The 12,533-nt window shown below is 34.5% G+C and overlaps 1 protein-coding gene across 2 annotated transcripts in view; it reads right to left on the bottom strand.

The window, feature by feature from the left end:
* The window catches only part of KIAA1109 (KIAA1109 ortholog), a 210,622-nt gene that overhangs the window by 46,964 nt on the left and 151,125 nt on the right, over positions 1 to 12,533 (bottom strand). For both annotated transcript variants that reach the window (XM_025385484.1, XM_025385483.1), the window contains 5 exons: positions 10,257 to 10,442; positions 9,204 to 9,372; positions 6,763 to 6,974; positions 5,464 to 5,662; positions 1,268 to 1,327 (listed from right to left, as the gene is read on the bottom strand). In XM_025385484.1, the coding sequence (XP_025241269.1) occupies positions 1,268 to 1,327; positions 5,464 to 5,662; positions 6,763 to 6,974; positions 9,204 to 9,372; positions 10,257 to 10,442 (826 nt within the window). The remainder of the gene's footprint in view (positions 1 to 1,267; positions 1,328 to 5,463; positions 5,663 to 6,762; positions 6,975 to 9,203; positions 9,373 to 10,256; positions 10,443 to 12,533) is intronic.

The following is a 12,533-nucleotide window of genomic DNA, read 5'->3' as shown; positions in this document are numbered from 1 at the left end:
CCCCTTTTGGTTAATCTAGTCTAAGTGGGTTGTTGTCACTTACAACAAAAGTCCTGACAAATATTTATTTGTGACCTCAGTTGAAAATTCTCTAACTTTTCCAGTTCTCTGTCAGACTCTAGGCCTTGGTGCTTTCTAAGGTAACTTAAGATGAGCACTAAGGCTAGGCTTGGGAAGGAAAACAGGGAACAGTAAGGAGAGACTGGCAATCTACTAACCTTAATCAATTTCCACCTCTCTCAACATTTTAAGAGCCCTTAAATAAGTATCTCTGTAGCTCACCCTGTCCAATTTTATAACAAGCAAAATAATAAAAATTTACATTGTGCTATCATCTTAGTCAAGACACATTACCACTTTCATAGTTACCTCCTAACTGGTTTCCTAGGTTTTTTTGCCCTCTAATCTTTGAAAGTGTTCCTTTGATAGTGTCGCCATTTGCCTTCTTGTTCAGAAACATTCAATGGCTAGCCCACTAAATCAAACTCCTTGGCATTTAACATTTTTCCATCTTTTCTTTAATATAACTCTATTCTAGCTAAATTGGGCAAATCTGAATACTGTGCTTTAACATCATGATTCATGTTATATTATTCTCTCTGCCTGGATTTTCTCTGGCCCACATCTCCCAGTTTTTGTTTAAGAAAGATTTATCCCGTCCTTTGAGTGCTTGTTTAAATGTTTGTCTCCCCATCAAGTTTTCTCTGATCCCAGTACTCTCCCATATTTGAAAATATTCTCTTCCTTTTATACATTTCAATAGCAATGGGAATTTTATGTTTTATTGTACATATCACATATTTCAATGTAATTTTGCTGCATGTGCCTTAACTATATTGTAAGAATTTAAAAGTATGGAGGATAGAAAGTATATCTTATTCATTTTAATCTTTTCCAAAACATCTTGTAGTGTGTATATATATGTCTACTGTATATATGTATAAAATATATAAATATATATGTTATGTATTATATATTTTATATTTATATAAAAATAAATATACAATATATAAAATATATTAAAAATCATATATAATATATATTATATATATATAAAAACACAGTGTCTGATTAATAATTGTTAAATACAAATGTTCTAATACAAAACAGTTTTTTTTTTAAATTAGTGAACACCAGAATTAGCTTGGCCAAAAGATTCTCTTGCCATTAAAATAAAGGCAGAATTCTATCTGACACGTAATTCTCTTGCCATTAAAATAAAGGCAGAATTCTGTCTAACACAAAATAATGCCGAATGTGAACCTACCAGCTGCTGCTTGTCCTGTAGTTCTTGAACATACTTCATAGGTGCCATCTGGAACTACACCTGTACAAAAATCACCCCAAAAATAGTTTTCAATGAAAATACATTTGTGATTATATATTGTACTCTTAATTTTTCACACAAGATTATTATCTAAATACAAAGAGGATTACTATCCTTCCTAGATTTTAGTTCTTAATCTTTGGAATGAAAGGGCTATCTTAATGACTCATAAGATTGATTCCATATTTCACAATATTTTATTCTGTGATTTAAATCATTTAACTGCAGTTTTAGCTTTACTTTCTGCATGTGATTTCCTTATTTGAGTGACAACACCTGGCCAACTCTGACACTCTAGATGGCTTATCCAGTAATATCCAGGATGCTATGACAATTTGTTGTCATAAATGAATGGCACTTTGAGAATGCAAATGACTTAAAATAGAATTTTGGTAACTAAGAGCTACCATATTAAGTCAGACACATGATTCAACAGTCTTACCTTCTCTTTTGACATGGAACATTTTATAAGGAAAAAAATGGCTGAAGGTCATGATGTCAATCTCAAGATCATGCACCTATCTCCAGAATATATCTACTTTAACTCTGAAACATTTACTACCACCTAGCTTTAATCTGGTAACTTCAGCTTCAAAAAAGATGTTAATTAAATTCAACAATTTTACACAGTAAAAGTGGAAACAACTTTTAAACAAAGTAAACTATAAACATAGAATTAAGACCTTCCTCAGTTATCCTTAGAAGAACCTAAATATCAATTTAAACTTGAGAGTACATATATCTTTAATGTCCTTTTGTAACTCACTCTGAATCCTAAATTGGTATTCAAATGTTACTTAAATTTGAGCTTACTATTCATTTTCTAGGTAATTTGGCATTACATTTCTGTCTTTGAAAAAATTCAAAAGGGAAAAATCCTTCCAACTTAGAAATATTACAACTTAGTTTGTGAGAGAGGATCTACCTGTTATTAAGTTATGTTTTTTTAAAGACTGCCAATAACTTTAACATCTAAATTATACCTTTGAACTGTATAGTACCTGTGTCTCACATACAAATTCTAATTAAGAAATAGCTAGATTTGGTTTTGGAGTATCACCCAATTCACCTTTGTAGTCATGGTTACAAATCTGAACAAGTAAGACCTATATTACCCTTTCAAATCCAAGAATGCTAGAATGAAAAGAAAACCCTTTGAAATCTGAACAATATAACTGAGGCTAAGTGAAAGGAAGAATTAGTAAATAAAAAGGGAGAAGAAAACTTTTAGGATTTCCTATCCCAGGAAGTAGTAGAGAATTTTTAAAAATTAAGCTTAAGGGCTAGGTGTGGTGGCTCACGCCTGTAATCCCAGTGCTTGCGGAGGTCAAGACCACAAGATCACTTGAGGCTAGGAGTTCAAGACCAGCCTGGGCAACATAGTGAGACTCCATCTATACAGGAAATTTAAAAATTGGCCAGGTGTGGTGGCATGTGCCTGTGGTCCCAGCTACTTGGGGGGCTAAGGCGGGAGGATTGCCTGAGCTCAGTCGTTCAAGGCTGCAGTGAGCTATGATGGCGCCACTGCACTCCAGCCTAGGTAACACAGCAAGATTCTGTCTCTAAAAAGCAACAAAAAAATTAAGCTTAAAAAATGAATATATAAACTCATAGAATATAGAGCCATGATGAATGAATAAGGAATATTATGATTTTTAGAAGTAGATCTGAATCCTGAAAATGAGGACTAAGAAATCAACTAGTCTCTTCCCCATAATACCTGTGGTTTCTGTATCACAGATAGAATGATGATTTGGAGCAACCATTACGATGAATACAGGATGGTAATTTTTCTGCCCTGATGACCAAATGCTACCCAGGTTTTAACAGACAGCTTGCAGATATCTAAACTTCTGATGGTTTATTTTGTCTAAATACACATTGATGATATTCACCTAATATTTACTATCTACTTAAATCATTCTTTGAACTCTTCCTATAGATTGTCCTTGATAATTTTTAATGCATTTCTCAACAAACATTATCACCTAGAGAAGAAATTTTACTGGGTCACCTTTTTTTCTAGAGTATGTTTTAAAAATGATCTGTTAAAAAAACTCAAAGGCATAATCCTACCATTCCTTATTTCTCTGCCCTATACACATCACCTTTGTCCAAAAATATTGAGGTATACTAATTACCAATAAAAACTATAAACTAGTAAACTCATTTGTCCATTTTATCATTTGGAATTTTTATCAATATGTCAATTACATAACTACTCTGCTTACCTCCTTCTAACCCCTTCCCAAGAAACCCAAACAATAAGCATGTTACAGAAGCATGTCATTTAGTCCCCTCTAAAACCCAAAAATAATTCTGATTATCATGATTACCAGCATGTTAGTGTTCTGTATTAACAGAATATATACTGAGGTGCTAAATTATTTGTTCATTTTTTAATGTATATTTCTGATTCTGAGTCCGAGCATACTTCTCATTTTATATTTCTTATGCATTTGCCCTTTAAGATAAACTGTTAAGGAAATGGTTTACTTCCTTTTTTTCCAAATATATTCTACATATTTTAATAAATACAATGATGGTAAAGCTGTCACTGTAATAAAAATCACTGTTTAAATTTATTTTTGTCTTTTATTAAAAAAACAAAAGATATGTTTTAGTGATTAAAAAATGTATAACTATTGTGTAAAATAATAAATCTATAAAGATTTCTGTTGTAGGCTAATATTGGTCTTTTGGATAATAGGCATGAGTATTTCCATATCAAGTTTCTCAGTAACCTGAAGTATTTCAAATAAGTCCTGGTATTTTACCTATAAGTATCTAAACGCAAAGCATTTGATGGGGTTCAGTACACACTGCCTTCCAAATTGGTACCTTTTCCTATGGAAGGTATTTTAAACTGAAGCAATTTGAGAAGCAGCAGATGCAGGAAGGACTTTGACTTTCCTCTGAAGCAGGTCATATGACCTACATGTGAGAGATGCCCTTCCTGTGCCCAGAGGAAAGGAGCATCCTTATCTCCAAAGTGGAGGGACACTGAGAGCAATCTGAACAAATAGGCCTTGGTTAGTTTCCCCCAGTTTACTACCCTTAACTCGTACCCCTTTTTATTTTCTCACATTGCTCTACAACTCTCTACTCTTCATCAAATGTAGCATAAAAATACTCAGGTTTAACCATTTATTTGGATCTTCGTTTCCTTATGAAGGCTCCATGTCACAAAAAAACCTCATACTAAATAAACCTATATGCTTTTCTCTCATTAATTGGTCTTTTACTACACAAGCCCCAGCAAAAAGCCTAAAAGGGTAATAGGAAAAGATATTTTTCCTTCCCTACACATCAAAACCAAGAATTTTTCATTCATTTTGAATGCTAAAACTTCAATTTTTGTAAAAATAATAGAAGGTTTTCCCATTCCTCAAAGAAAATGGGAACTAGAAAGATTTCCCTCTAGTGGAGAGAGGAAAAAATTACATAAACAATGGGCTACCGCTTTCTAAAAGGAAAGTAATTTAGTTTACAAGATTGAGGAATTTTAGTTCACAACGTTTTAACTCCTTATTTATAATTCTTCTTTATTATTAATATTAATGATGCTTTACCAGCTCTACTGTAATAAATATAAAAATACAAATAAATACCATATCTTCAATATGGCCTATAAACACAGTGTTAGTTATACCCAACCTTGAATATTACGGAATTGCAGGAATTCACATTACACTCTGCATGCCTACAAATTTGAACATGTGGATTTATTCACATCAATATTAATTAAGGCTGGAGTTCCTGGTCCTGGCTATTTACAACCTGTTCTGTGTTTTATGTTGAGTTGAATATGATACATTTATCATTTTCTTTCAAGATTCTGATAGGACAAAAATGCTTCATCTGGTCAAACATGGATCAATTACAGGAAAAGTCAGGGACTGTGTAAACATTCAAATGTTATACTACCAAAAAGAATGCCTGGTTGGTTTACTTCCCAAAACTACTCAATGATGTAGTTTTTCACGAATACGGTTTGTTATGTATAACTAGAAATAGCTTTCCTTCTCGAAGTCTAAAAACATTGCTATATCTAAACATCTTTTAATTTTACAAATGGAGACTTAATGGTTTATTTTTTAAGTTCTAAACTGTATGTAAAAATAAAAGACACTCACAGGCATTCATCACTAAATCCCCACGGATTTCTGGTTTCCAGTCATCCCATGATGTCTCAAATCCATCAGCAAAACGGATACAAAAGTTTTTGAAATGCCCTTTGCTAACCAGAGACTCTGAAGAGCACGCAGTGATGAGAGTACTTTCAATGGTTAATACCAAAGCAGAACCAGTGTCAAGGTCTCCAGTATGATTAGACTGCAAAATACATTAAAGAAGAAATAAGAAAAAGGTGACAATTTTTTAAACTTAGAAATCCTCACAAGATTCATAGGAATAGAAATCTAGAAAGGGTCAAGACTAGATATGTTCATTAAAGAGCAGCTTAGAAAGATGCCTTTTAAAAATTAAATTGCTCAAGTGAAATGTACTTGCCATGTGCATTTTTTTTCTTACTTAACATACAAAGGGCTATCTATATTTCTATCTCAAGCCTCTCTTTTAGTTGTGGGGAGACGCTCTCACTATGCCACCCACCTGTGGTGTTTATGGCCTTCCTAGGCCCAGCCCATCATGCTATTAAAAAACTACATTTCAGTTCCTGAAACACAAACATACCAATGCCGCCCATCCGCAACCCAAAGTTTTTCTTAAAACTCTCTTACCAAACAAAATCCTAAAAGATAAATTAATTCAACAACTGGTTACAAGTTATTAAGGTAAATTATAACAGTAAAATACAGATCTCTGTATTCTACTGCTAATAACTGTTACTTCTTGGCCTGACAGATGTTCATAGCCCTTTCTCTCTCTCATACACACATGTGCATGCAGTTACATATTCCTGAGAATTGGTCCTAAGTTGCAAAGAGAAAATTCCTGCTTTACGTACACACTGCTTTGAAGTTTCATTACCATTAAATATTATAGTATAAAAGCATTTTGGAATTCCCTACTCTATTGCAGGTAAGTTTATTAAACAGTATTCTTAAATGTCCTTTAATTTCCATCTTATAAACCAGTCCATACCAATGACTTCCTTGCTAAAAAAGAAAACAATAAAATGACTCTGAAACTAAGCTTCTATTTATGAAGGTAAAAATTAAGAGTTATCTGGTGAGTATCAATCTTATCACTATTCTGAAGCATATAAGAGTGCTGCAGAGAAAAGTCCCATGAGATTCAGATTTAATACATTGAGATGAATAATGGTTGAAGGAATTCAATCTTACTTGCTACTTACTAAACAGTTATAAACTGTTATACTGAAAAATGTATTGTTATACTCTAAATAGTTAGAAATGGTTATGTAGAAATGCCTGGCTTTTAATCCTGGAATATGACTTGACTTTTTGTACCTGCGCAGTATTTGTGATAGGTAGGCAAATTCCCAGATCATTGACAGTGAGCTGGAGGAAAAGAGTCCCAAAGGCCTGGGCTGATGTTTGCTGGATACCAGGTAGCATATCTACTACTTCCTTTGTAGCCATATGAATATCCTTATGTAAAGCCATTCGTTGTTCATTCCAGTTGTCGTAGGCAGCCTTATAATTCAGCCAAAACAGCACAGCTTTTGATAATTAAGGCACGGCAGAAAGAAAATTAAAATCAACACTGTAAATCTATATGTTAAGTAAAGCTCAAAAGCTGCAAAATCCTGTTGCTTAATAAAAATTACACCCAGAAAACTGTAGCATTAGAATTAGGAAAGATCTAAGAGGACATATAGTCATCATTTTTTTTTTTTTTTTTTTTTTTTTTTTTTGAGACGGAGTCTTGCTCTGTCGCCTGGGCTGGAGTGCAGTGGCCGGATCTCAGCTCACTGCAAGCTCCGCCTCCCGGGTTCACGCCATTCTCCGGCCTCAGCCTTCCGAGTAGCTGGGACTACAGATGCCCGCCACCTCGCCCGGCTAGTTTTTTGTATTTCTTAATAGAGACGGGGTTTCACCATGTTAGCCAGGATGGTCTCGATCTCCTGACCTCGTGATCCACCCGTCTCGGCCTCCCAAAGTGCTGGGATTACAGGCTTGAGCCACCGCGCCCGGCCTAGTCATCATTTTTTAAATAACAAATGAAAAAATAAAACAGAAAGCAGGCAACCACATAATGGCACAAGGAAGAAGAAAATCCAGGTCTGTTCATTCACTCTAACTTATTTGTGAAATGCCTATTATATGTTAGGTACTGGGATGGAATAACAAATGAAAACAGATATGGTACTTAACTTCATCTGTAGAGCTGTTACTTCTTTTAAAATTCTTTAAGGTACATAATGCTAGGAACATACCATTAAAAGGATCTGATTTACAGAGAAAAGTCAAAGATGTTTGAGTTTGTTAAACAGAAGCAAACCTTAAGGCAAACCTTCATTTCACGGCAGTGTATAGATGGAGGAGCCTCTAAAAAGGACATAAAGATGGAGAAGCCAGAGAAATAGGAGGAAAAGCAAATGCAGGTTGAGCATCCCTAATCTGAAATCCAAAATCCCAAAACTTTCTGAATGTTGATATGATGCCACAAGTGGAAAATTCCACATCTGAACTCATGTGAGACTGCAGCCAAAATGCCGTCAAAACTTTGTTTCATGCACAAAATTATTTAAAATACTTTATAAAATTATCTTCAGGCTATGTGTTTAAGGTGTATATGAAACGTAAATGGATTTCATGTTTAAACTTGGGTCCCAGCCCCAAGATATCTCATTATGTATACATAAATATACCAAATCTGAAAAAATCCAAAATCTGAAACACTGCCTGTCCCAATTATTTTGGAGAACCAGTACTCAACCTGTTTTGTGTCAAGGACACCGAAAGTACAAAATACTTTAAGGAGCTGATAAAAGCTGATGAGAGGTCAGTAAAATGAGAACTGCAAAACATATATATGGGATTCAGCAAAATAAAATGTTATCTCTAATCTCCAAAACGGCAATTTTCTAATGAGATTCTGTTACTAGCCTATGTCCATCACTGATGGAGATCTTAAATGGCTTCTTAAACGGCTCCTCATTACTTCTAAAATACAGTTTAAATATATTTGCCCAATTCACATTAATTAGACTTTTTCTACCTGTTCAGCCTTCTTTCCCATTATTTTCTTCTATGAACCTGCTATATTTTCTTAGACTTATGTGTTTAAACACATTCATTCATATTCTCTCTCATTCAATGTTTATTTGGTTCTGATTGTTTGCCAGGGACTATTCTAGGTCCTGGGATATAAAAGTAAATTTCATTTTCTTATCTCCCTGGTGAACGCCTAATTAAAAGTCAAATCAAGAATTAGTTTCTCCTCTAAGAAGTGTAGGCAAAGGTAGAGAATTCCTCAGAACCAAGAACACATCTCTAACTCCACTGTGTAGTCTACTTTGTTTTCTTTTCCACTGGACTGACAGGTCCTTGAGGGCAGGGATGCTGTTATTTTTGTAATCCACTTCTAGACAGTATATGATAAATGTTTATAGAATATAAAAATAAACACAGTGCCAAAACAGAAATGGGTGCATTAATTATCAAAACAAAAAAATTCAGCATTACAATTATATAATCTGAATCAGACACTCCTATGTATCCATGCAGAGGGCAAAATAACTTTAAAATGTAAAATAACTTTTAAAACTGAAGGGAAAAAGCAAGAATTTTGTTTTGTTTTGTTTTGTTTTTTTGGATACGCACATTTCAGGTTTAGGAACCATTTCGCTGTCAAGCATTTACACCAGTAAACTACAAGATTTTTATCTAGCATTAACAAAACATTCCTAGATCCTGGAGGATAGTAGTCATTGACTTTATCTTACCTCTATCAAAGGCCACAGGCTGTGCATAAACAATTGGTCTGTTCAAAGTAATAAGCACAGCTTCCCTATCTGAAGAACCACTGATTTCTTCTCGGAGGGCATTTCTTAATCCAATTCTGGTTTTAAAATAGGCAACCTGATGAAAATCAGAACCAGCTTCCTCATAAACCTAAAATAAAATTTAAAGCTCAATAAAATAAAATAATAGGAAAAGTTTTAATATAAAACTAAACACTGTTAATGGAATTATTCACCAAAAAAAACTGTATTACATTTTTCTCAATTTCAGCTGTTAATGTATATTCCTTATACTCAGTACCATAAACACTTGAAATTAATATACAAAATAGCCATGCAAGAGGTAAATATGAAGTCATAGATAAACTTTATATGAAAGTTAGGATGAGGTCCATATATCTAAATGGCAATGTATTAAAAATTTTTAAATAATTAGAACCTCTAAAAATGTTTCCATTTGAAAAAATTACTTTTAGTAGAGATGACAAGAAGTTTTTGTTCATTTTTCCCTCACATCTTTAATGTAGCAATTCAGTTTTGAAACTGTGACTGGCATTTTTCTATTTGGTTCTTCAAAGAGGAAAAAAGACTAAAATCTACATAATAATTTTTGGCAAAATAAAAACAAAAACAATCTCCAATAAGCTGTGAACATTCATTTTTATACAACAGAGAATCTAACTGCATTTTTTAACTTTATTTAACATTACTATATGCAGAACTTGCTAATATTCTACAGGAAAGGTGTATGCTTAACATTTTAAGAACTGACTAAAATAAAAAAAGATACAAGCAAATGCTTATGAAGATACTGGATTTTTATGTGAGCGCATCTGCACTAAATCATCACAACATGCACTTACAATATTCAACAAAAGGCCAAGGTAAATGAGTTTCATTGAATTTATAATCAGAAACTTTAGGAACTTAAACTAAATATTTTTGTAAATATAATAATACATCAGTTAAAGTAGTTAAAATTGATGTGCAAAATTTAAAAGCCATAGTTCTAACATCAACATATTCTGTACTCACCTGATGTTTGACAATTTGTCCTAATGCCAGATTTAAATCCACCTGGCATTTGCCAAATAGTTTCAGATAGCTGCTACTTCCTGGTGAAGCTTTGGTTTGAAGTCGGTTAGAAAGTTCCAGTTCAATCAATCCAGTTTCAAATCTTACAGCTCTCATTGATGGAGTAGTGGCCGTTACTTGAATACCCTAGCAGATTATATGTTAGGAGGGAAAAAATGAATCTTAAATCAACAACATATACCTACTCAAATGTAGTCTTTCAGTATATGATAAATAAAATAGTCATGTTTTAAACCATGGAGATAATGTGGGTTTGGTTCTAGACCATTGCAATTAAGTGGGTCACACAAATTTTTTTGTTTCCCAGTGCATATAAAAAGTTATACTATAGTCCATTAAATGTGTAGTACCATTATGTCTAAAAAACATTGTATATACCTTAATTTAAAAAATACTTTGGCCGGGCATGGTGGCTTACGCCTGTAATCCCACCACTTTGGGAGGCTGAGACAGGTGGATCACTTGAGGTCAGGAGTTTGAGACCAGCTTGGCCAACATGGTGAAACCCTGTCTCTACTAAAAATACAAAATTAGTTGGGCATGGTGGTACATGCCTGTAATCCCAGCTACTCAGTTGGCAGAGGCAGGGGAATAGCTTGAACCAGGGAGTAGGAGGTTGCAGTGAGCCGAGATCACGCAACTGCACTCCAGCCTGGAGACAGAGCGAGACTCCGTCTCAAAAACAAAACAAAACTTTATTGCTAAAAAATGCCAACAATCATCTGAGCTTTTAGTGGGTTGTAATCTTTTTGCTAGTGGAGGGTCTTGCCTTGATGTTGATGGCTGACTGATTATGGTAATGGTTGTTGAAGGCTGGGGTGACTGTGGCAGTTTCTTAAAATAACAATGAGGTTTGTGTCATTGATTGACTCTTCCTTTCATGAAAGACTTCTCTGTAGCATGTGATGCTGTTTGATAGCATTTTCCCCACAGCAGAACCTCTTTCAAAGTTACAGTCAGTCCTTTCCAAACCCTGCCCCTGCTTCATCAACTAAGTTTATGGAACATTCTAAATCCTCTGTCATTTCAACAGTGTTTACTGCATCTTCACCAGGAGTAGATTCTATCTGAAGATATAATTTCTTTGCTCATCCATAAGAAGTAACTCTTAACCCACTCAAGTTTTATCATGAGATTGCAGCAATTCAGTCCCATCTTCAGGCTCCATGTTTAATTCTAGTTTTCTTGCTATTTCCACCCTAGCTGCATTTACTTCCTCCACTGAAGTCTTGAGTCCCTCAAAGTCATCCATGAGAGTTGGAACCAACTTGTTCCAAAGTCCTAGTAATGTTGATATTTTGAACTCCTCTCATGAATCAAAATGTTCTCCCTTCCAGAAGGTTTTCAATTTACTTTGCCCAGATCCATCTGAGGAATTACTATCTATGACAGCTGTAGCCTTACAAAATGTATTTCTTAAATCATACACTTGAAAGTTGAAATTACTCAGTTCATGAGCTGCAGAAGAAATGTGTTAGGCATAAAAATGTTAATTTCCTTGTAAATTTTCACCAGAGCTCTTAGGTGACCAGGTGCATTGTCAGTGGGCAGTAATATTTTAAAAGGACTCTTTGTTCTGAGCAGTAGACCCATAGTGGACTTAAAATATTCAGTGAACCATGTTGTAAAAAGATGTGCTGTCATTAAGACTTTGTTGTCCCACTGATAGAGCATAGGCAGAGATTTAGCATAATTCTTAAGGGCCCTAGGATTATCAGAATGGTAAATGAGCACTGGCTTCCACTTGAAGTCACCAGCTGCACTTGACCCTAACAAGAGTCAGCCTATCCTTTGAAGCCAGGCATTGATTTCTCTCTAGCTATGAAAGTCCTAGCTAGCATCTGTTTCCCATAGAAGGCTACATGGAAAAATCCGTCGTTTTGTGTAACCACCTTCATCAATTATTCTAGCTTGATCCTCAGTTTGCACTTTTATGTTACGAAGACAGCTTCTTTCCTTAAACGTTATGAACCAATCTCTGCTAGCTTCCAAGTTTTCCTTTGCAGCTTCCTCACTTCTCCCAGCCTTCACAGAATTGAAGAAAATTAGGGTGTTGCTCTGGATTAGGCTTTAACTTAGGGGAACATTGTGGCTGGTCTATCCACACCATTCAAACTTCCTCCATATCTGCAATGAGGCTGTTTGGCTTTCTTATCATTCTTGTGTTCATTGGAGTAGCACTTTTAATTTTGTTTAAGAACTTCACCTTTGCATTCA

Source organism: Theropithecus gelada, chromosome 5 (assembly GCF_003255815.1).
Source record: "Theropithecus gelada isolate Dixy chromosome 5, Tgel_1.0, whole genome shotgun sequence".
Lineage (NCBI taxonomy): Eukaryota > Metazoa > Chordata > Mammalia > Primates > Cercopithecidae > Theropithecus > Theropithecus gelada.
The sequence above is the reverse complement of the archived record's forward strand: the minus strand, read 5'-3'. Positions and strand labels throughout refer to the sequence as shown.